Source organism: Haplochromis burtoni, unplaced genomic scaffold, assembly GCF_018398535.1.
Source record: "Haplochromis burtoni strain Fernald_Lab_line unplaced genomic scaffold, NCSU_Asbu1 Contig_331, whole genome shotgun sequence".
NCBI classification, from domain to species: domain Eukaryota; kingdom Metazoa; phylum Chordata; class Actinopteri; order Cichliformes; family Cichlidae; genus Haplochromis; species Haplochromis burtoni.
The window spans coordinates 93,918-118,529 of record NW_024582692.1 but is presented as its reverse complement, the minus strand read 5'-3'; the positions used below and the strand labels follow the sequence as shown (position 1 = coordinate 118,529).

At 42.0% G+C, this 24,612-nt stretch overlaps 1 protein-coding gene across 1 annotated transcript in view; it reads right to left on the bottom strand.

Moving 5' to 3' along the window:
* bmp6 (bone morphogenetic protein 6) overlaps positions 1 to 24,612 on the bottom strand; it is a 52,444-nt gene that overhangs the window by 8,983 nt on the left and 18,849 nt on the right. The window contains exons 2-4 of the mRNA XM_005942405.2: positions 12,381 to 12,573; positions 7,713 to 7,861; positions 7,356 to 7,553 (exon numbers count right to left, since the gene is read on the bottom strand). Coding sequence (XP_005942467.1) covers positions 7,356 to 7,553; positions 7,713 to 7,861; positions 12,381 to 12,573 — 540 coding nt within the window. The remainder of the gene's footprint in view (positions 1 to 7,355; positions 7,554 to 7,712; positions 7,862 to 12,380; positions 12,574 to 24,612) is intronic.

The window sequence follows — 24,612 nt, the reverse complement described above, 5'->3', positions numbered from 1 at the left end:
ATGACTGAATGCACCACAGTTTGATGTTGGAAACTGTTCAACTATTTATCCACACAGTCTCTCACAGACCAGTGAATCTCTCCTCATCTTTCCTCCATAATTTATCAGCCTCACTGGAATGCTCGTTTTAAGCCCAATCATGTTACTAATCAGCCTAATTAGTCCTGAGACATGTTCCACCAGGTGTTTTTTTTGCACAACTTTTCCAGTCTCTGTGTGCCTTCTTTCCAACTTTTTATAAAAACACGTTACTGGCATCAAAATCAAAATTAGCATACAACACTCAAAGCTTTAGAAGTATTTGTACTGCACAAAGGTATAAAATGGTTTTCATCAATCTTTTCACAGCTTTGCAACTTTTTTGGAAACAAGGCTGGAAATTCGATGAATATTTCATCTGACTAGACGAGTTCACTCTGTGAGAAGAAACAAAAGGTACCACTGGCCATGACAGTCAGCGGCATATCGAGGTCAAAGGGTCATGTGTAACGGTCAGTCAGGATGCAGTCAGGTGTTTCCCTCGTTTAGGCTTCCTTCCTTTCCAGTAGGAAGGGCAGCTCGCGGCATGTCTGCTAATGTGGAAATAAGTTATAAGTTTACATGTCTGTGCAGTCAGTGGTACATCTCCATGTGCGTGTGTGTCTCTGTGTACCTCTGCATATGTGCAAATGTTTTTCTCAGCATTCAGGCATGCACGTTTGGCTCCGTGTGAAACCGTGTGTGCAGGATTGCACGCATCCATCCTGCCTTCAAACTGAACTAGTTAGAACTGTACATGGACAATACCAATACCTTTTTAACTGAGAATCAGTCACAGCACAGTGTACAGTGTTTATATACAGGAAACAGCCAAGGATAATGGAAGAGTACCATTGAAAGAAGAAATCTGATTGGCTATGAAACTTGGCTGACCTGATACAAACCTGAGGTGATGTTTATAGAAAGAGAAAACGACACACCTCTGAGCTGAACTGCTACCCTGCAGTACTGCAGGATGGCAGAGGTCTCAGGGTTAATATACAGAAACATACCAATGCATACTGGAATATATTTGTGTACTACTTAAGGCATTTCTGCAAATAGTGTAGCATATGCAATACTTTAAATAGTGAAAAACGCACTGTTTCTAAGTACACACACACCCTTGTTATTACACAACCTCTCATAGAGACCCCCCTACTTCCTCATCCAGGTCGAGTTTATGATGCGTGACATTCAGCTTTGGGTCAAATCACAGCTCAGGGTGGAGGGTGAATGTAGCCCGCCTGCCCCCTCCACACAGCATGAGAGGCCTTCGCACAATCAACCAGTCTAGTGATGTCTAAAGTTTGATAATCTCATTTTATTCACTGCTCTCTAAGGTGACTGTATTTTAAATATGACCTTGAGGGTTAAAAAGATTGAAGTCTATATACTTTTGCTTGCTAGAATGATCTAATGTGCCACTAATTAGCTAGATAAACATCCTATGCAGTCAGACAGGCAGGTCAAAGGTTCAGTAAATCATAAGTAAATAAGTGTGGCTTTGCTGTGCAGTTCAGAGTATCATATTTAGCGACATGCTTCTTTTTCCCTCTTTCTCACTCATCTCCGCACAACTCCTTTCCCCCCTCGGTCTTCAAAGCCATCAAACATTTACAGTCTGTGGGGCTTTTTAAGAGGAATAAAGCTGATATTTACTGCGGGCTTTCATTGAATGTAAAGGCCCAGATTTGTGGTGCCCATAAACCACATCTCCCCTTCCTGCCTGTAAAAATTTAATGCCACACAGCTACCACTGAGCTCCGGCTCCCATGAGGCTTCCATTCATTTCTTTTTCCTTTCCTTGACAGAGAGCAGAGGTGAGAAGAGACAAAAACTGACTCAACGTGTTATACGTGCTGTATTAATTAAAGGCCTTAGAGTGTGTGTGAGTGCTACTGTAGAGTTTGACATTAAAGTAGTCGGTTTAACTAAAATACTGTAAAAATACAATCATTTAGAAGCTTTCCTCCACATAATATGGAGATGCTAAGCTATGCTGGTTAACTTAGCTTAGCATGAACACTGGAAACAGGGGGAAAAAGCTAGCCTGGCTCTGCTGAAAGGCTAAAAGTTTGATGTGTAAGGTGAAGTCTGTTTATCCAAAGGTAGTGCTAGGCTAAACAGGTTAGCTTTTATGCTAAACAGGCTAATATGAAGATCTCTGCAAGAAAAGCTAACGAGTGCGCTCAATATCATGACTGCAAGTTTAAAAAGAGGTATTTTGGTGTTTGTAACCTCTCTTGGCCCTTTGACAAAAGTATGGACCTAAACTCTGAGACACAGTGCACTTACAGACTTCATTACACATGTACATGTCACAGCTGTCTTTCACAAATTAAGTTGGAGGTGGCAAAGCGTTTCGATGATAACCGTGATCTTTGAAACATAATAATAACTACAATCAGAACTATGTCATAGCACAAGCCACAGCAACTATCTGACATAGAAGATTTGAGTTACATAGGGCTGTAATCTGGATATTTTGAATTCTAGTGGCACAGTAAAAACAGCCGTGAAATCCCTGGACTAGATAGACAGATAGGTGGATAGATTATCTTTAATGAAACTTTACTGACCCCACAAGACAATTATTGAGTCTGAGCAGCAGGATAAGAATAAAAAAGTGCAGTATGCAATAAATAAACAACATAGTCCCAGTAAAAGTGCCACATGCACATAGAGTAGCCTTTATACTTTGAGATATTGCAAAAATTCACATACACAACGGTGATAAAAAACAACAACAAAGAAACTAAAAAAGAAAACAAATGAGACAAGCTAAACAAGAGTAAACAGTAAGACTGAGATCATGTAAATTGCATTAATAAATAATTTGTACACTATAAGAATATGTCTTGCATTCAGTAGTAACACATAATTCATAAATGACTGATTTTTAGTGAGGGGGAGGTGTAGACATGGTGGTTAATTATGGAAAAATCACCTCAGCTATCGCTTGCTATTCAAAGTAAATATCTTTGTCCTTTCAACATGACTTCAGAGGATTTTAAGACCCAAACCATGAACTCCACTTTCACCTTCTTGAACTACATTCAGGACCAAATATTTGAAAATAACACTAATGGGAGGGAGAAAAAAAGCAGGATTTCCTCCACTGAGATGGCAATGTAAACGGACACTGTAGCACAGAGCTCCGCCGCTGTGTTACGGCAGCTTACCTAACAGTGTTTAACCTGGAAATGTTTCTCTGCGAGTAGACAAACATCCATTTGACCGCGTGATAGTAAAACTCTGCACTAAAACCGATTCACATTGAATTCATCAGGGTGGGGCTCCTACTGCCGGTTCCCACCCTGTCTATTGAATAGCAGGGGAAACACTGCTCCTTACTGAACATAAGCACTGTGGCTCTTTAACACTGAGACTTTTAATGTACTGTATGACTTCACTTTAACCCTTCCCCGCCACTCTTTGAACCTCAAACTTTGGAAAAGCCTGTAAATTATATTTATCTCCGGTTGTTCCAAAAACACGAGGATCTTATGGTGCCAGTTCAGATGTTATAACTGCACAGCTCAGATTCAGCGTTTCAGTGACATAAAAAGAGTCACAGAAACCCAAGCGGGCCAAAGCTTTTCAAGCCGCTCCACCTACAGCCTATGGTTTACTCCAGCTATTTCTTAATTCCAAAGCGAGAAAAAAATAGCAGGTTTTACAGTAGCAATTACATAAATTCCCATAGAGGTGGTGGCAGTGGTGGTGGTGGTGGTGATGGAAAACTCAGTCCCAGTGTTCAAAATAAAATCCTTCACCCTGAAGGAGGAAGGAGCGTGTCTCAAAAGTTGTGAAGACATGAAAGGAGAATGTCACTGTTGCCTCTGACGTTCCTCCCCCTCCCTGCAGCCACTACTACTCAAGTTTATCTTTCTTCCTGTCTTTCATCACAGAGGTTATTAAACCCTGCGAGGGAGCTCCGCCATGTCTAATTACGCCAACGGTAAACAAAAGGAGGTCGGGTGGTGAAGGAGTGAGGAGAACGAAGAGGAGGAGGAGGAGGGAGGAGAAGAGCGACAGATGAAAAAACACAGCTGGCTGAGCGCCGTGTTATTATAATTCTTTAAGCAATACTGTTAGCTTGGTCAGTCTTTTAGCTGTGCAACTAATGACTAGCTAGGCCTAATTACAGGCCGCTGGTGCTGTGCCGGGACGTGATATTCCTTCCCCGGATGGTTGTTAACTTCCCCCACAGCCAAGGCCCAGCCCGACTCCCATTACCTCCCCAACCCTTCCTCGCCCACAAAACCCCAAATTACCTTTAAAGGTGTTGTATTGTTCTTTTGGCAACATACACACCAGCGTTTTCCACTGTGCACACATCAGACACACCCAGAGTGGGTGGAAATATCACAGCTGTTGTAAAAGATATTCCCGGTCTTCCCCGCACGCCTCAGAATCTAAGGCGAAACTTAAAAAAAAAAGAGATTTACCCCACTAAACAGGAAGAACAGGAAAAACAAAAACACTGGGATAAAAGTGGCTGGTCTGAAAGCTGTGTGTGTGTGTGTGTGTGTGTGTGTGTGTGTGGTGTGTGTGTGTGTGTGTGTGTGTGTGTGTGTGTGTGTGTGTGTGTGTGTGTGTGTGTGTGGGCGCGTGCTTTCAGGAGCAAAATGTGGAAAACAAAGATGATTTGTTACACTTAGAATTACACCATAATCTCAAAACTATTGCTGCAGAAATTTTTTTGGCCGATTCTGGCCTCTTTTGTCATCTGGAAGATATTTAATATCAGATGTCGATTTAAACCCAGCTCGCTAAAATGGTGCAAATGAGAAAATAACAAGGTCCAAAACCTCACAGGGATTAGAGCTGGGAAAATAAAGTTGTCCTGGTTTAAAGGTTGCTTTATAGCCCTAGCAGACCGAGCAAGGCACGAGAGTCATTTGTGGCGAATCGAGGCGCAGCAAGGCCAAATTCATGAAGACCAAATCAAAATTGACAAAAATGTATTAAATTAAAAATGGGTCTGATGATGTCAGGGATTACTTTGGGATTAAAAACATGAGGCAGTGGAATCAGGTTGACCTCACACATCAGGGGCTACACTTTGGGAGGTTATTTTTAGAAAACACACTTGCTGAGTTAGTTTAAAAAGCCTCTATGTGGACGCTACTGCACACATTCGAAACAAACACGTTGCTGCCGCTCGCTCTTAGATCTCCCGCTTCTTTGGAAAAATATCCGTGAGGGTGAATTCCCGGCCAAACAGAAACTGGGGGACAGCATCCACATTTTGTTTCTCCCCATGAGCGCTCCACAAGACGGATGCTCTCCCCATCCATCGCGGCCTCCTCCCCGTCTCTGAAGTGAGTGATGCGGTATTGAAACCATATGCCCTCCTGAATTCCTCGCGGATCCTCCCATCCCGTCCAATCCCTGCAGTCCTCTTGCTGGCCACGGACACACGGCTGTCGCGAGGGGGGCCTCCCTGCTTCCTGTGTAGGATCTAAATATTTACACTCCCAGTCGTCCCGAGTGGCGAGGCGGAGAGGTCTTGATGTTTTGGGTTATGTAAAGTCCAATCCTCCAGGACGCATATTTAACAGATTGTCGTTGTTAGAGCACTTTTTTCAGCAGACTCGCTCCGTGGAAAGTTTTTCATCCTCCCGATGCAGAAGGGGACACAAAAAGCTTTATACTGAAAGGGAGCAGGGTTTGAAATCCACGCTGTGTACCCCAGAATAATTTTGTCTTTACGACATCCTGCCTTAAAGTCTTCGGACGTCTCGAGCCAAAAGTGACAGCTGGGTGGTGGAGAATACAGGTCTGGAGCCAAAACTGAACATGTGGTGAGATCTAACTGTCCCGTAGCATAACAAATGATGAGTCTTTGTTCTGTGTCGTGTCAGCCAAAGCTTTCATCTAATGCAATTACTAAGAAAAAGCCCTGCAGGAATTTAACATACAACCTCTGGTGTTAACAGCAGTGCCGCGTAACCTACTGAGAAAGTCGCAGCAGATGCTCTGAGCAAACACAAGATCGAGCCAACAAATCTCAGCAGAGGGTTTTGCAGGGAGTAGCGATGAGAGCAAACCTGTCCTGGAAATGCTTCTGCGTACCGTACAGATGTTAGAGCCATTAAGCAGGGAGCAAAAGAAAGCAAAGCAAAGGTAAATCGCTACCTAAGTAGCCAGTCAGGATGGGAGGATTTGCAGCTCTATGTGAGTGCAGACAAGAGCTGTGATTAGACAAGAGGACCAAAGATAAGCCAGTTATAGCCAAGATTTGGGTTACTGTGGCACATCCTCTAACCTCTTTGGTCTGATCGTTAGCTTTAGTTGGCATCACTCTGTGCTTAGATACTCGCAGCCCCTGGAAGCACACTTAGGCTTACTATGGCTCATCATTTAAAGTCCAACAACGAGTGCAGAAAGCAGATGCACTGGATTCACGTACATCTAAAGGTTTGTGCGCGTAACTTGGCGAGGATAAGACCAGTATCAACAGCAAGCAGACTGAGGACTACCTTTACATACTGCAGCAGTCACACAATGAAGCCTCACAGGAGCAGCTTAGCTTTAAGCACTATAAAGGTCCAGAATCACACAGCAGGTGGAAGGCAGGCGGATTATGGGTTGATTTAATTTGAAAAGCTTGTGAGACTCATAACATCAGGCTCATACCTTCACATTACATCATCTGTTGAGTAGGAAGAGAAGCAAGCAGGGCTAATGAGGAGGTCCGGAGGATGAGGTCACCTGTCAAGATGGATTCAACGCCTGCGCCTTAAATCACTGAATATTCAGTAGCTCACAATTCTGTGAGATTGTGTCACGTTGTAAATCTCTAGCAAGACTTACTACACAGTTTACAGATGCACCAGAGGTGTGTCAGTTTAAAGTCATCTTATCATCATTCACATGGCCTGTTCTTTAATGTTTAAGCCCAAGGTTCTTCCTCATGCACTCTCTCCCTGCCACCATGCACTTAAGCCACTCCTCAGAGCAGAAACGGTGTATAACCAATATAACAAATAACTATATTCCCTGCTCAAAAGACATGTATTGGGAAAAAACTGTAATACCTTAACCATAAAAAGAAAACAAAAAAAAGGGCTACAATTCTCATCTGATCGGCACTGATTAAAGAGATCCGGCAAACGTCGGGTCTAATCTATCAAGCATTTCAAAGAGGGATAGTAAAACCAGATTTCAAACACATGCTACCCATCCGCCGTTGTCTACGGGCTGGACGTCGGTGACATCAGTGGATGTAGATCATTTTTGCTATTCTGTGACTTTTCAGTCTGATTGCATTCACGACTTCACTGCGTAATGAGGTCAGTTAAGGTTCAGCGTTCTTGCAGACTGACCTGCTGGGCCCGGCCCTCTAGATCCCTCTGGCGGTTGTGCGGATCGATTGCGGTGCGGCTGGCGCCGTCTCCCACTAGCGGAGCGGACGGTGCGGATGTGCACTTCACTGACTTTAAAGAAGGCCACCATGAAAGGCTGCTTATCCAGTGCACCGTCGCGTCCTACGAGCCCCGCCTCCTTGGAGCTGACGCTCTGTCCTGTTTAAAAAAAAAGATCACAGTAAGTACGAACCACAGAAGATCAAAAACTTCCAGCAATGACTGCTGACCTTTACTTTGCTGAGAGAAAGTGATGCATTTTAACTGCTCCAACTATGGCTTTGTATTACAAAAGAGATGTGCAATTGGATCCCTCACCGCTGCTGGTCTCCACACTGATCTGCAGACCCAGGTTGTGTGCGGGACTCATCACCCACAGGTTACTAGTGGCAGTGATGTCAAACTCCAGCCAGCCCTCCTCAGCTGCCCACAGCCTGCGAGACTCCAGCAGGAACAGATCTGCCTCTCTGTGACATAATGGCAAACAAACACCAGAAGAAACTTATTACACGAAACATTAGTAATACTTGTGCCAATACTGGCATTTGTACATGGATGTACTGGAACGGTATTAAAAATGGTTGTAGTCATCTCATCTGACCAAAGAACGTGCTTCCAGTTTGCATAATCTTTCTCCACTCGTGTCTTGGCAGTATCTAGTTATTAGATATAATTCTCACTAGTTTTCTTCCCAGAGTCTTTGAAATATTTCCCTTCCTACCTCTGACAGGCTTGTTCTGCACTGTGTGGCTCTCTTTCAGTGTCTTGATGATTTTTCTCATTCCAGTTCTTCACATTTGATAACTTAATACTAAACTCACATCTTTTGTTTGTGGTGGTAAGATGCTTTCTCAGGTGACAGCTCAAACTGCTGCTGAGGTTTTTATACTGTGTGTAAATTGGAAGATAGAGTGTTTTAATGTGATTTTCCAATCTTTGACCATTACAAGGTTAAAGCACATCATTGCATAGCAGAGGTTTGTCCTGCATAAAAGTCAACAAGAACACCAGTTTTCAGGGGGGCAATGATACTGAGCCTGGTAATTTATGCTATTACTGAAATAATTCTGTCATTGTTCAAATAGAAATAAACTACACAAATAATTTTGTCCTCATCTGTATTAAGTCAATTAAATACAAGCTGCTATTAGATATTATACTGCACTGCTAAAAGTGCTATGATGGACCTAATGCCTGAACTATGCTTCCAGGTAACTTGACGTCCACCCCCCAAGAAATGTAACGACACATCTGTTTGACGCAGCCCACAACGACTGAATGTGGAAAGCTATAATGTGAGGTTAAGAAGGAGTTTCCAGTTACGTCGTAAGTCACGACATAGATTTCCCGCAGAAGTCTAAATTACGCTTAAGGAGTCAGCTGTGCTGCTTTTCACCGGCAGCAGATCATTTTGGGTCCATGCAGCTTTACATTTTTGCCTTTTCGATTCATGATTAATAAATTCTGACTCAGTAAAACTTGCTGCTGTGTGGCTCTCCCTCTTTGATGTCCTCAACAGAAATGACAATTTATATAAGTTTGGTTTACTGCATTCAGTCTTATGTATAAAACAGGGGCACAAAGAGCATCACTGAGATCACGCAACGCTAGAAAGGTCAGATCTACCGCTTTAAGAAACCAAAGACCCAGAAGCTCTTGGTTTCTATCGAGGTAAGAGTATCATAACAAAATGACAGGAAGATGGATAGCGGCACTTAACAAAAAATGCTGGGATACTGTATTCTACTCTAGCGTAGATCTGACCTTAAAGTCTACATCTCTGAGGGACTACGAACAGGAAGGAATTAAAAGTATGATATCAGGCTACATGCATGTTAATATCATTTACAAAAAAACAAACAAAAGTGAGTTCATCGAATCAGGCTTCAAATGTGTCAAAAGAGGAGGGAGGTAAAATTAGTGACAGCAGAGGAGATGTAAGGAAAAGACAGAGTGTGAATGATAAGAGGCCTCTGTCCTCCCACCGTCCCATTACAGCAGTAATAACACTGCGGCGGTCCTGTCAGACACTCCTCCACGAGACACATCAAAGCCTCGCAATCATCCAGGTGTTCAGAGAATGTCCCTGCAGTCATGCTTCAGCAGCCTCTCTTTATTGCTCATTAATGAGTGTTTCTGACGGCTTCCGTATGAGCACCTACACCCTGTTTTCCTACACGCATATGGTACTCCACCCTACTGCTGAGTTCGCACATTTGTCCCAGGTGCACTTGTGTTTCTGCATCATTGTCACGTAACGCTCGCGTGACAGAGAACAGCAGGAAGTCGGTGAGAGAGACACCTGCAGGGTGACGGTCTACTGTACGAATGTGTTATTGACTGGCTGCTTTAAATGAACTGGAATAATAAGGTCAAGAGTCAAAGTCGTGTTTCTTTGTACCATAAATCCCCTTTATGAGTCTTGTCAGTGACTTGTTAAAATTGTTATCCAAGGTAGGAAAGTGTGACTCGCAGCTGGCCTGGTTATTTCACATGCTTTCGTCTTTGAAACTGGTGCAATGGCATATTTGTAAGACCTTAAAAACGATACATGAGTCAGACATCTGGAGGAAAAGACAGAGATTGCAAGGACTAACTCTCATGAGCGGGTACAGGACAGTCTTTGTCTTTACTCAACACAAAGTCATGCCGGCCACCTTTTTTTTTTTGCATTGTAATCTGTCGCATTCCTCAGCCGGGTGTCAGGCTAATTAAGCGCTCTATCATTACAGCTCGGAGTCAGAGCACGAGTCAGGTTTTATGGGAAGGAGGAGCACGAGAAAGTTAACGGGCTTCCCGCTGATTATGAAGGGACGGTTTTGCAAAACGGGGAAAAAACAGTAATGTTTTTTTCTCATGTACGTGACAATACCTCAGATGACATCTGCACTGATTAGATCGAATAATGTAAAACTGCAGTTACAAGGCGTTATTATGCATGCAGTTTATTTTCTCCATCTGATAACAAGAAGAGAAAGCGAGAGCACAAACCAGCCGCTGTAGGGACAAAGGAGAAAATAAATGTACTGTGTGTGAATCCTCTGACAGACTGAATTGGTTTTATTTAACACAAAAGAATTAATCAAGTGTAACAGTTTGTCATTCATCAATGGCTTTTTAAGGAGAGAGTTCCTTCGGCGTGTATTCACTGATAGACTAAATATATCGAGCTATGTAAGGCTAAAAACAGATATCAGACATTCTCTCCATGTTTGTGCTGGTCGACGGCGGGCGGGCTTGATAAAACACAAATGTCATTCAGAAACTCTGTTTATCTAGCCCTGCAGTCTTAATGTACAGTAAATGTTTAGCATGCATTAGCCGTGCTTTTTCTGGTGAGGATTTTGAAGTTGTGCTATTTCTGTAATGCTTGATTTTACATGATAAACACAGCAGCTGCCAAAAGTATGTGCAACGCACGGGGAGAAGGAAAGACGTTTTTACACCTCGATATCCAGAAAATGTGAATGTGAATGCTTTTGGAGCCTACAGGAGCCTACAGGAACCTACCTGCAGGGCCATCGACGTGCACGTGTTTCACAGCTAAGAGCTGCTGAAACCCAAATAATTAAAGGAAAGTTTAGTAGCTCAGTCCCAATACATTGTTGCACAAAAGCCTTGAGCTGAACCTCATTTCTTAATATTTTGCTGCGCATCGAGTTAGTGAAACATGCAAACAAACATGGAAATACAGTATCCAGTTAGCTTGTACAACAACAGAGTTTGTACAATTCGATCTTGAAAGTCAGAATTTGGTATGAACTTCTTTATTCTTCAACAGCCTGAATTCTCCACGGCAGCTTCCTCGTCATTGCTTTAAGTAGTCTTCAGGAATGGTTCTCCAGGCATCTTCAAGGACATTCAAACTCTTCTTTGGATGTTGGCTGACTTTTGTTCTGTTCTCTGCTGAGATGTCAGATGCTTTCCAATAGCATTGCGTGGTGGATTAAAGTCTGATGGTATTTTTCTGCGTTCGTAATTACATCAACTTTGACAAGATCTCCAACACCACTGGCTAAGTTGCAGCTCCAAACCATGACCCAGCCTCCACCCTGTTTTTCAGACGGTTGTAGACACTCACTTTTGTACCTCTCTCCTGGGCTTCCTCACATACTGATAATTTGGCTTCTTCACTCCATCAGACATGTTGTCACTGATTTTCAGTCCAGTTCTTGCATACTTTGGCATACAAAACCATTTTCTTTCTGTTTCCCTTCCTTAAGGATGGCTTCTTAACAACTGAGACTATTTCTGATAAGGCTTCAGATCCTGTCTCATGTCTTTTCTGGATTTTTTTCCCCGTTTCTCAAGGACATGAGGTTCAGATACTGTTCATCTGCTGTAGATCTCTGCAAATGTTTCTAAGGACACACTGCACACCATGCTGAGATATGCCAAGTTTTTAGCTAATGGCTCTTTGGAAATGACCTTGTTTGTGCAAAAACACTATTTTATGTCTGTCACACTGTGTTATCTTCGGTATTTTTCATAAATTCAACTGCTATTTGTGCTCCACAGCTTTGGTAATAATCAAATATTCTCAGCTTCAGCCAGAGAGGTGGAGGTGAGTAATTTTATGACCCCCAAATCAAACCCACACATAAGTTACAGATATCTGCTCTGCTGTGATCTCACTGTAAGTGAGACGGATGTAAAGTGCTCGAGCCAAGATCGTGCACATTTAGCACGGATAAAAAAAATTCATACAACTGAAAACCAGTAAATGATTATTATTTATTCAAGTACATTTTAAGAAATGTGAATAAAAGAGTATGCAAGAAAACCAAAACTCCCATATTTAAGATATAGTGTGGTATACACAATTCTGAGACTATTAACTTATTATTTCTTTTTGTTTTTCCCAAGTTAGTATAAAAATACTTTTATAGTTTTGCACAAACACAGATGAGACAATCAAGAGAAAATCTAACAGTGAATCGGACTTCAGCATAGACGTTGGAAACTCTGTAAAAGTTTATATGCTACCTGTCAGGGTGCTCCTTGACCACCTGGTAGACTTTCAGCAGGAAGGTGTCGTTGCGGAAAGCACGACTCACGCACTCCTTGTAGAGGCGAAACTCGGCGGCGGTGATGGCCTCGCCCTCTGGGATCTGCGAGAGGTTGAACTTGAACTCCTTGTGGTGACGCCTGTGCGGTGAGAGCTCCCTGTCGTACTCCACTGTGGGTTAGAAACACATACGCATGCTTTTAGGACCATAGCTCACACAAGGCGAGATATAAACCAGGGTGAGGAAAAAAGCTATTAACGTAAAGCTAAATGAAGCTAATGTTCATCAGAAAAAAATGGCAGGTTGATTTGTGCTCCTACGGATCAAATGGTAATCATGTCTTTTGGCCCATATGCTCTCTTTCCAGCAGCTTGATTCAAGCTCATGATCCATTTTCCACAAATAGGATCAAATTATAGATCCGCAAACAGGGTTTCATCGTAAATCCGCAGTAGTGAATGATGAGCGGATATCCTTTTCAGACACGCCTTTAAAGTATGTCAAATATGTGATTTATACATAAACTCTAATAGGTTTCTTGGCTTCCACTTGCTATAAATAAATCCCTGTTATCATCAGTTCACAGCAAAAGGCCAAAAGCAGCAAACTTAGAGTCACTCTGCGACCACTTCTGACAGCGTGAAATGACGAAAACCAACAAAATTCTCTCCCTCCTATGTTTTAAGTGCAATATGCACCATAATGATAACGTGCTCTCCGGGGAATCGTTTCCGTCTCTGCTGGAGGTTTCTCTCCCACAGCGAAGGACCCGGAGAGTCGACAGACACGGGGAGTAAGACGGGGACAGGAATAAAGAGGACAATTAGAAGGCTGTGTATAGAAATACCCAGGCCAACACTAACAGTAGATGTTATACTCATCAACGCGCTATTCTCACCCCATCACACTTTAAATAGACTCTCGTACACCCCACAGGCATGCTCACACACACGCTCTCTCATCATCTGCAGTTACCGCTCAGTGCAGCGAGGTTCAGCAGACTTTTCACCCTCACCGACTGAGCGCAGACCAACTTGGTACCACAGTCAGACGTATACTACCACCTCAGTTTTTCACCCACTGTGAGATCGAACACAGGCCACGTTTTCACACGACTTAGATCCATCCTCTGCCTTGATCCGTGGCCAGTCTCACGCTCCAGTTTGAACTGGTCTCACTCCCAAACTGACCCACATGTGCAGCAAACGCCTCCAGAGAAACACAGCCACCACATCTAACCCGCTGTTGGAATACAGTAAACATGGAGGGGGCTGCAATGAGCCTTTATGCTCTCATTTATACATTTATGTGCAGCTGAAGGCAGAAAATTTATAAACATGACAATGAGGATGAGAGGGGAGATAAAAAGAGTAATTATGGCTTTTTGCTGAGCAATGGCTGTATTCAGTTGTGTGTGGGCGTGTGATGTAAATAGCTTCATTCCTGCAAAATTTCAGGATGTGCACTTTTGTCACCGCCAGCCTGAAGGACTCTGTGGAAGGACGAATGATTTGTTCATTGTTCAGACAAATCAGAAGTTTACAAACACAAACCTGAGGCTCCAAACCAGCAAACTGCAAAAACCACAAAAGCTTTTATGGAGGTTCTCACAGTTGATGATCAGTTAATGCATTTGAGTGCATCGATTGGCTGCTACTTACTCTTTTAATTCCTGTGGAAGCAGGACTGCATCGAATCCTGTGAAAACTGTCTTTTAAACTGGATCATACCAAAGCTAAAGTACCAAAGTTTAACTTATTAAACTTAGTTATTGAGACTGTACAAAACAGGGGGAACACCAAAGGACCAACACAGAAGTCAGCACACACTGACTAACACCTCTATGAGGAAATGTTACTAAAATATATCAAATCAAAGGTAAAGGATAATACACTTGGTATAAACTAAGTATTTAACAATTAAGTAAATTACATTTGACTAAATTACATTCAATGTAACATTTTAAAATTCAATAAAATAACATGGAAAATTACTTAAAGTCAGCATTTAAGGCATAAATATTTATAGGAGTGCTGAATAAAAGTTCATTTTATTAATTATAACATAGAAACATGTTTCCCAAAGACTTTAATTTAATCTGATCAAACGTTTGCCCTTTAAACCAGGGCTTTTCCCAAGTTTTGGCTTCAGGGACTCCTTATAGACCAGCAGTCCCCAACCTTTTTTGCACCACAGACCGGTTTATGTTTGACAATATTTTCACGGACCGACCTTTTACTTCCTAGGACCTGGAGTCCACGTATGTGGACATCACATTTTGGGTTTTCTAGACCAAAATACTTAATTTTTCTCTACTAGGGCCTGATATCCACTTACGAGGACATTATATTGCCGCTGTTCTATCAAAATTTAAAACCAATGTCCTCATATGTGGATGTCATTTGTCTCAGAAACAAAAAAAACCCTGAAAACCATAAATTTCACACCCGAGCCTCAACTCTCGCGGACCAGTACCGGTCCATAGCCCGGGGGTTGGGGGACCGCTGTTACAGAGGACAACATTTTCCAAGGACTTCCTCATAAACCTGATTCTGATTTATTTTGTTTGGTCTTAGCGTCCTTGAAGACGTGGATCTAAATATTTCTTTATGATCACCACCAGCTACCGAGTTAATATGCCAAACTACACAGTGACAGCAGGATAACCGACCAAAGATGACATGGGAGGGACTAAAGGACAAAGTATGCCTCCCTTATTGAAATATGTGATCACTGGTCACAGCATGAATCAGTCAGTTAGATTTTATTTAAACAGAGTCAAAGATTAATTTTGCATACTTTTACAGTCCAAATCTTAGGTAAGAAAGTTACAGTTTTGTACCTGAGCCAGACTTGTTAAAACCTTCTGGTAATTTTTATGATGTGGGGATCCACCCAGAAATGGACCGATGACACATTTTCCTCGAGTCATAGCAGAAGAGAAACTGTGTTGATGTGAGAACACTGGAACTAATCAGACTCTCCCAGAAGTGCCAGCTCCACCTTGTACCTACACCCTGCAAGGTCAAAGCTCCCCTCATCTCTGGACATTTTCAACTTTTACATGAACGTTGAATTTGAGTGAGCAAAAGGAGGACCACGAAGGAAGACGTATCTTTCTGGCTTCACAAAAAAAAAGCAAAAAAAAAAAGCAAGCTGATGTGACTTAAATCAAAAGATTATAATAAAACGAAGCATCTCAGTTTACGTCTGTGCGAGGTCTGCCGATCTGTACTTCAAACACTTTCCACTGGAGCAAAGGAAACCACCTATGGAGAACAAGCTGTTATTCACATCAGCGTCACTGCGACTTTTATCAGATGTGACAGTGACCATTTCATCATCTTATTCCAGAAGCTGCCCACACACACACACACACACACACACACACACACACACGTGTTATATGTGATAACAGGTCTGCTCTTGTGTTCAAGGGTGGATAGATCAGAAAAGCGTTTGTGTCTGGACGCCTTAAACAGAGGTCATGCACCCTAAATGACTTTACAACGCTCGCTTCAACACCCCTGAGCTTGAATACAAATCGCTTGAAATGTGATATTCCCCGTTTAACTGTTTTTTGCTTGAAAGCTCTCTGATAGACTGTAGGTTGGTGAGAAGGTCAGGAGGAGTTTAATGTGGTGACTGTTTATTATATTTCCTGAAATAAATGGTAAATGTATAAAATAAAACAGCAGGAGCTCAAACAAAGGATTAAAAGCATGTGGAAGACAGCCCTAGTCTAACTGCGCTCAAAGCCAAATTATCTCATGGACGGCTGAACTACAGCCCTTAAAGGTGTAATCATAAAAGTGAACCTACATTTGCATATTTGGTATTTATTTATAACATGTAAAAAGACAGCTTAAGGCTACTGGTTAAATCAGCTGGCATTTAAATTATTGTGCCCATGTTAACGCAGGTTTGCTGCTAACTATGGGCAGTTGTGAGAAATTTCCCAGATTTTTATTTACGCTTAACAGTTTTTCCACCAGGCTGCTGCCTTCTTTCACACACAGAGACACAAAATCATTTCATCAGCATAGCCATGGTGCTCCAACAAGCAGCTTTAAGGAAGCACTAAGACTGTTAGCCATAGACTGTATAGAATAGATGGACATAGGCCTTTGGAATTCCAGCTATTCCAGCCATCGTGGTGTTTTGTAAAGATGTGTTGAACCTGACTGGAAACTACATTCTTCTATCTCAGCTAACTGTCAATCACAAGCTAACTGGGACAATCTCTTAGAAAATGAACATAATTCTCCACACAACCACACAGAGCTCGCACTCTCCAGGTGTTTGACTGAGGTATTAAATGAAGTTAGCAGTAGAGTCATTTTCTCATAACCTTACTTATAAAAAATCACCTTCATTTGGAATCCAGCACAGCTACCTTTCAGATGGCTACTTCCATCTTTTACATACAGTCTATGGCAATACTAAGCAGTTTCCTGGAGTTCAACTGTAAACTTCTTTGCGTTTCCTGGAAACTCCCAACAAAATTTACTACGATCACACAGGAGAAGTCTCGATCATTCCAGGCAAAGAAAAAAAACAGTTTTTGCTAAGGTGGAAAAAACCCTTATGCACCATTTTCAGAAGGCTCTGATGAAATTCACAGTTTTCACATTTATTTTCATCACTTCCAAACAGAATCTCGAGGCGCTCCTCAGCTCGCTCAGCCTCATAATGAGCCTGCTCAAATCAATCACATTGCTAATTTCAGAGAGGGGACTCGCTTTAAACAGCGTCTTTATGAAGACAAGCAATTAAAGGCATGAAATATGGAGACAGACTCAGCCTCACGTCTCAGCACAGCCCTTTGCAAAGCAGCCTGGGAGCCACAGTGTTAGCAGCTAAGTAGCATTCCAGCTGCTTCTCCACCTTCTCAGCTTGAAATTCGATTGAAATCCACTGAGCTTTCGCATCTAAAATCAAAGGGAAGCCTTCACACAAGCAGCATAACCTTTGCGCTAATCCACCATGACGAGGCTTTGAGACAGGAACACACAGAAAGGAAAAGGGATTTGGATTTGGGTGATTCACAGAGGAATTTATTCGAAGCGGTTCTAAAGATGGGAAAAGAGTTATAATTACAATATTCATAGTGAGGCATGGGTGTGTGACCTCGCTGTGTTTTCATTCCATCGCTTATCACCAGTTCTTGAGAAAATCAACACAAACATAAAGTGACAAAGTTTCTCTTTCATTCTTGCACAGAGGAAATTAAGGCTAACCAGAAAGCCTGACAATCCCGGGGAATTTCGCCGATGATTCACCAAAACACTGCAGGGAATTCATCTGTTACAAGAAGGGCAAAAAGAGCAGTAAGAGTGAGCAAGGGGAGAAGAGAGGAACAAATGATGACTGCTGGGCAGAAAAAGACTGAAACAATTAATGTTTGAGAGGAAACGAAAGAAGGCAGAGAAACTGAGAAAACAAGGAAAAGAAACAGGAAGAGGCTATAAAAGAGAGGCGAATGGATTTAGGATCATTTTAAGGAAGAAACGTTTGTGAACAACAAATTAAATTGGATACGGTGAACAAAAAAAGTGATCTAAAATGACACGATGACATGGAGAGAGAAGTCGATAAGATTATGTGAGGATGGGGAAAGATAGACTCGGCTGTAGGAGAGAGGAATACGTAGAGACCAAAGGGACAAAGATAAGACAGGGAAGAGGAAAGAGACGGTCCGAGGTGATATGAGAAAAGAAGCGAGAGAGACAGTGACAGAAGGAGAGTGAGTTGGACGATTTGCAGATTCACTTGGACACTCTGGCGGGAGCTGTTCTCTCATTTCCACCTGCGCAACATCTGGCGCTGCTCTCCCAGCTCCTACTGCTGTATGTATTACAGCAACCCACACACATAAACACACACAGCACCACAACTTCACGATTCTGGGGATCTCTTACTTCCACACGCAGCCGTGTGGTCCACAAACACAGTCTACACTTGAAAACTATTATTAGCATATATCTAATAAATTGTTATGTAATGGCTTTGTGACTATGACTTGTCTGAAATGGCTAATAAATCAAGTTACATCAGAAATGCTTTCTTACATAAGATACCTTTCATTACATAATTTTGCTCCAAATTGCATAAAAACTCAGATTAACAGCTGTTGAATCAGGCTTCCAAGTCAAATTTGGAAAGCAAAAGTTCATCCCTTGAAAAAACAGACCAAAGAAGTCTGCCGTTCATGCGAGACTGACTCCTTATCCCGACAGACCGACTTTTTATAAACCAAGGCGTGCATCCCTTTAAGAAGCAAAGGAGGAAAAAGAGGAAAAGGTGTCGAAAGAAATTCTAGCAAGAGAAAGTTTGAGCCAGATGCTGATCGTGCAGGGAGACAGCCGGGGTGCACGAGTGGACAAACAGGCGAATAAATGACGAGAAAATCTGAATCTGACAATGACTGATGATCACAAAGATTTTAAAAAAACCAAAAAGATTCATCTGCCAAGAAAGTGATCATTTGCGGAGTTACACCACATTTGAAGGCGTGAGGGAGAGCAGCAGGAGAAGAAAGTATAAACAAGGAGAAGGAAATCTACTGCATGAGCAGAGGGACGACGGCAAACTAAGAACTAAAAGAAATGGGACCCATACCATGGGCGCACCAACTGTTAAACCACGGATCTGTTTTTTAGCCCTTCAGCTAATTTTTTGAACATTTACCTCGGGCAAAATGGATGCGACACATCAGATAAATATCAGCCAGCATCGACGGGTAATTATCATCTTATATGCCGATATCGGTCAAAAAGGATCAATATCGGCAGATGCAAAATCGATATTTGTCTGCGATAACGATACATGCCTAATTTACAGTATAAACACTGACTGAAGAACTGCACTGTTCTTCAACATAAGGAAACAAAAATAGGGACTGTCCAGTTTGTGGTCAGCGGTCACACTCTAAATGCCACGTAGCAAATCCCTCTGAAGGACAGCTGGTTGACGGCCGCCTCTATCACATCCCTCCAACATCCTTCTACACGTCCTCCAACCACCGAGCAAGACAGCCACCACCTTCTCTCTCTACTCTGCTATTATCCTCAAAGTTATCGAGCACGTAAGGAGTTCTTATTCACAATATTTAAGGAAGACATCCTGAATCAAAACTGCATCGTCAGTTTTTCCATGTTGTAGCCTTGCATGCTATAACCCGTCCTACAATATTACTGAGAGCAGAGCACCTGTGACCCAGATAATCTAGTCTTTAGGGATCTTTTATTAAGGCTCTCACTGAGATTTTACCATGTTGATGACAGGCAGAGAAATTTGGTTCGTTGTGCCAATTTAAACATTTTTATTTCTTATCCTCACAGTTTCAAACATTTGAGACCCTTTGTGTGAGCGATTTTACCTCAGTCCTATGATGTTTTCTGTCACAGCTCCATTCATGCAAGACTGCTTAATTTTTTTCTGAGCAGCAGCCACACAGGGCCTTACGCAGACTAATAACACGTCCAATTTTCCTTCATTTCCCAGTTTAGCTAACATCAGCTGCTTATAGCAGACCTTTAAGTGTTTCTTTTCTACTGCTTGCATCCATCTATATATTTAACTTTTCATTAAAAGCCTGTTCCATAATGCACATGTGTAAAAAAAAAAACAACCCAGTTACTTTGAGTCTTCATCCCATCAGGAAATAACCAATGCTGTCATTTGGTAGTCCTGTTTCAGGTACCAGACGATGCTTGCCTTTTTCCTCTCATGGAAGAGAACCCCCTTGTTAAACTAAGCTGGGCACAAACATCCAGAAGGGTGTGTAAAACATGACAAAACTAGAGTAAATCCTCGTAAAAATAAACAAAAAAAGCCTTTTTAATCTACTATTTTCTATTAGCTACAAAGTATCTGAGTGAAATAGAGACTGAAGTACAGATAGAGTGAATAAGGAGGATTAAAAAGTGTGGACATTTTCACAAACACCCTTCAAAATGACCCTTTAAATTTTTGCACACCAAGAACCTGTCAACATTGTTAAAGACTCCGGACGGCTAAACCAATAAAAAATGATCTGGATGTGCAAGGCATGAGAAGAATCCATCTGTGTTTATGTAATTACAGCCCATAATCTGTCTGGTTTTTCTCTCAGACTTGATGGTTTCTGAGGACACATCAGATATGTCCATGCCTTCTATTTATCATTAATTTCTCCCAGCTCTCATCTAATTAAAGCTTTGGCCTGTCAGATTGACTTTTTCGGGAAACGTTTCTCTTCGGCGATTGCCACTATTTCATTCAGAAAGAAAACATCTCATTAAGTGGAAATCTTTATGCTGTAAACACCAGTCTTTTTGAAGAGGCTGAAGCCAGATTTTATGCCTCAAACTCTTTAACCTTTGGCACCGGTGCAGTGTGGAAAGATAAAACATTGAGACATCTGTTGACTTTGGTACAGCAGAAGAATACTGGCAGCTTTCAGGACATTTACACACACTGAAGCAGCATGAGTGGCCTGAGGTGTTACCATTATGCTTGGCTGCCACCAGGAGCTGTTTTTGCATTCTGCTGAGTAGTTTGGCTCTTTGTAGTCGGGCAGCTGGCAGCGCAGCTCTTGGGGTTGAGGTATGGATGAAGGGGTCCGCCGGGAGACATCATCAGCTTTGAGCAAGGGCATGTGTATATGTCTTTGGAGACGCATCCTGTGTTCTGATCTTCCCCTCTGACCCTGCATCAAAGCCGACACGCTGAGCGCCACAGGACCAGCCAAGGGCCACTGGCAAGAGCGCCAGTTTATATCCAATGCATGTAAGCGCAACACCTAGACCTTTAAAAATGGCTCACACACATCCAGGCAAGATAATTATATGTGCATAGGCACTGAGATATACACAGATCCATGGATGCATTAAAAATATTATGATAAAAGGTCTTTTAATTTAATTGAATCTGGCCAATTATGCTGTTGTGACATCAATGGCTTTCCCACTTGGGGAGAGAGACCGCACTTGGACGAAACTGCCTTTAGGGCTTTCTGCCAGAAGGCTTTTCTAACACATGGTCAAAGCTGTGAAAGGGTCTATTTTAACCCAAACCTCGACCTTTTCCAAAAACCTGACCAAACCTGTGGTTGAAACCAAACAAATAATAAAAATTCAAAAAATAACAATAAGTCCACAAAGTCTGAAAATAAGAACTCGACATTTGCTTTTGGTTTGACAAGGGACAAGAAGCCCACTCTTAAAAGCCCTGTGTTTCGACCGTTCATTCACCACAGGCTCACCAACACTTGGACCCTGCTGTGAGCACTTCTCACTTTAGTATTTTTCCAGTCGTCTGCACCAAACAGCAGTCCTATGACATCACAAAAACACCACTGGTCAGGAACAACAGCCTTGAAGCGGCATTAATGTGTCGCAGTAACAACACTAACATGTAATATCAGATATCCCCCCACCCACCCACGCAGTGGCCGAAGTCAACAGTGCGCGAATTCAGGGCCAGGCAGCAGCATTCATCCATAGCGAGGGTATGAGGCAGTGAGTCCAGCCCATTTGCAGACAGTCAAGCCCCATTAACAAACTGAGAACAGCAGCCAACAGCTCTACCCTGTGTGTCCAACAGAAATCAGTAAAGTGATTTTCACACATTAGTCTTTACTGATTACTGTTAAGTGTTGCTGACAGATGGGTGAAGACAGCCAGGGCATGCATTTAGTGCTGGAGTGGCCCAGGCACATATGAAACTATTGAGAATAGGTTTGAGTAAGAATCTACACGTCTTAAGGGATTTTTTTAAGTAACGATATGTTTCAGCTGTGAGTCTTAGAAGAAAATAATACCAAACAGAACTCAGAAGAGAATTGTGCTACTTAGCATATCAAAGCTTTACAATTATTGACTATCTATTGTCTTGGCTGCCTTTAAGACTGAGTTTAGTCACCTTTCTCACTCACTATGTGTTAACAGACCTCTCTGCATTGAATCATACTTGTTATTAATCTCTGGATCTCTTCCACAGCATGGCTTTTGACCTGTCTTTCTTCTCTCTCCCCAACCGGTCGCAGCAGATTGCCGCCCCTCCCTGAGCCTGGCTCTGCTGGAGGTTTCTTCCTGTTTAAAGGGAGTTTTTCCTTCCCACTGTCGCCAAAGTGCTTGCTCATATGATTGTTGAGTTTTCTGTGTATATATTATTGTAGGGTCTGCCTCAGAATATAAAGCACCTGTTGTTGTGATTTGGTTCTGTAAAAATACAACTGAATTCAATTCAACTTTAAGAATCTGAAGTTGAACTCTTTCCCTGTTAAAGACAATATCTGACGACCTCCCCAATACCTTCAATAGTGAGTTTTGACACCTGACTATAAATCAATAAAGACGTGATTTGATGACCATTAGAATATTAATGGTAGCAGCAAGGGTAAACAGAGGCCACCCCTTACAAACTTCTAATGCAAACCAAGTCCTTTTGTTCTATAAGCAGCCCTGAAATATCACAGAAACTGCTCAGTACAGAAAAGAGCTTGAGGCTTACTCCTAGTAGACTTTTAGTGGGTAAAGGGTAAGAGTTAGGGTTAAAAGTTTGAAAAGTTAGGCAGGTGGGCTTCACTATCAGCTAATTTAAATCACTAAAGTGGACTTCTCGATTGTGTTTGTGGTGTCGGTACCTTTTGGATCATTTTTAATGTATAATCTGACAAAAAAAATGGTTTGTTGTTTGGGCGACTATTTTAACAGAAAAAGAAGTCTGTGGTTAAGTCTTTTGATGAAATAAATATTAAATATACAGTCTATGTACAGCTATAGTTAAACTATTCCTGATTTCTGGTCTGCACCATACACAGCACAAAAGACAGATTTAATGTAATTTTATTTATATAGTACCAAATCACAGCACGAGTCAGCTCAAGCACTTTTTATCATAAAGTAAAGATCATATAGGAATCGAAAGATGAAGCTTCCAGGTCTGAAAGGTGCCTTAAAATCATGTCTTTTTAATAGCCACCAGGGGGCGATACTTGCAGTTGCAAAAAGACGTGCAGTCCTATGGAAGTCTAGGGGAAAACAACACTCTGACGTGATCTCTGCAAACACTTTCCAATGAGTTTGTGGGCTCAGTCACTCATTTTGGGTCGAACTGAGTAAAATACTGAGTATATTTTTGTAAATTATGGTCATTTCAGGATATCGTCATTAGCTAAAGCCTTGAGACTGACAAGAGGTTAGCAAGTGAATATGCCGTTTCACAGTTAGATCAAACATGGAGATAATGGAAATACTCATCCTGATGCTTCAACAAAGGACTTTGCAAACCAGTGGGTGACATCACAATAGATACAGACATATTTTACATTGCATATGATCTGCACAGTCACTACTTGTCACTAACAGACTAGTTCTTAGTTGGTGGTAAAAGTGAAAACACTAACTGCCTTAAACAATGATAGGACACATCCACTGATTTAGAATGGCAACGCACACACTGTAGAAATAATACAGCACTTCCAGAGAGAGCTAGCTATTGCATATACACAGGCGCACATTCATCAGTGGCCTTGATATCGAGCCTTCTCCCCTTCCATTACCTCCCACAGGTTACAGTACATAATGATCTCACTGGACAGACATCCCCAGGAACAAAGGCCCCATTTGAACCATATAATCACATTTTTCTACAGCCATCATCTTCCACATAATCCCTGAAAAACCATTTGGGTTTTTCTAAAGACCCATCCAAAACCATGACACGTAATGTCAGGCATACTGTCCCAGGACACGCACAAACATACACACACACAAACTCACACTTATCCACCGAGTATCTGATTTCTGTTCCCACTATCCCAAAGCTCCATCACCACTGTGCTGCATTCCATACAAGATGATAAAATGAAGACTGGATACACATCTATCTTTTGTCGTTTTGAGACTTTTTAAATACGTGTGGGTTTGCATGTGTGTGTGGGTGTGTGTGTGTCCCTAACCCTGAGGGTAGAAGGATAATTTGCTGTAATTGCTCTTCTGCTGGGGCTTTGCTAACAGATAGATATCCGAGGTATGGCTGTTGGACTGAGCAGTATCAGTATTTTCCATCAATGTACTGACAGCTGAGTGGTAGCAGTCTCAAAACTCAGCTCTCTGTGGAGACTCCAGATGTCCTCCAGGAGCTGGATATGTCATACCTGTGTGTCAGTAGGAGATTTTCTTCCATCCCTTCAAGCACAATTTGTCAGGATTAAGATGCGA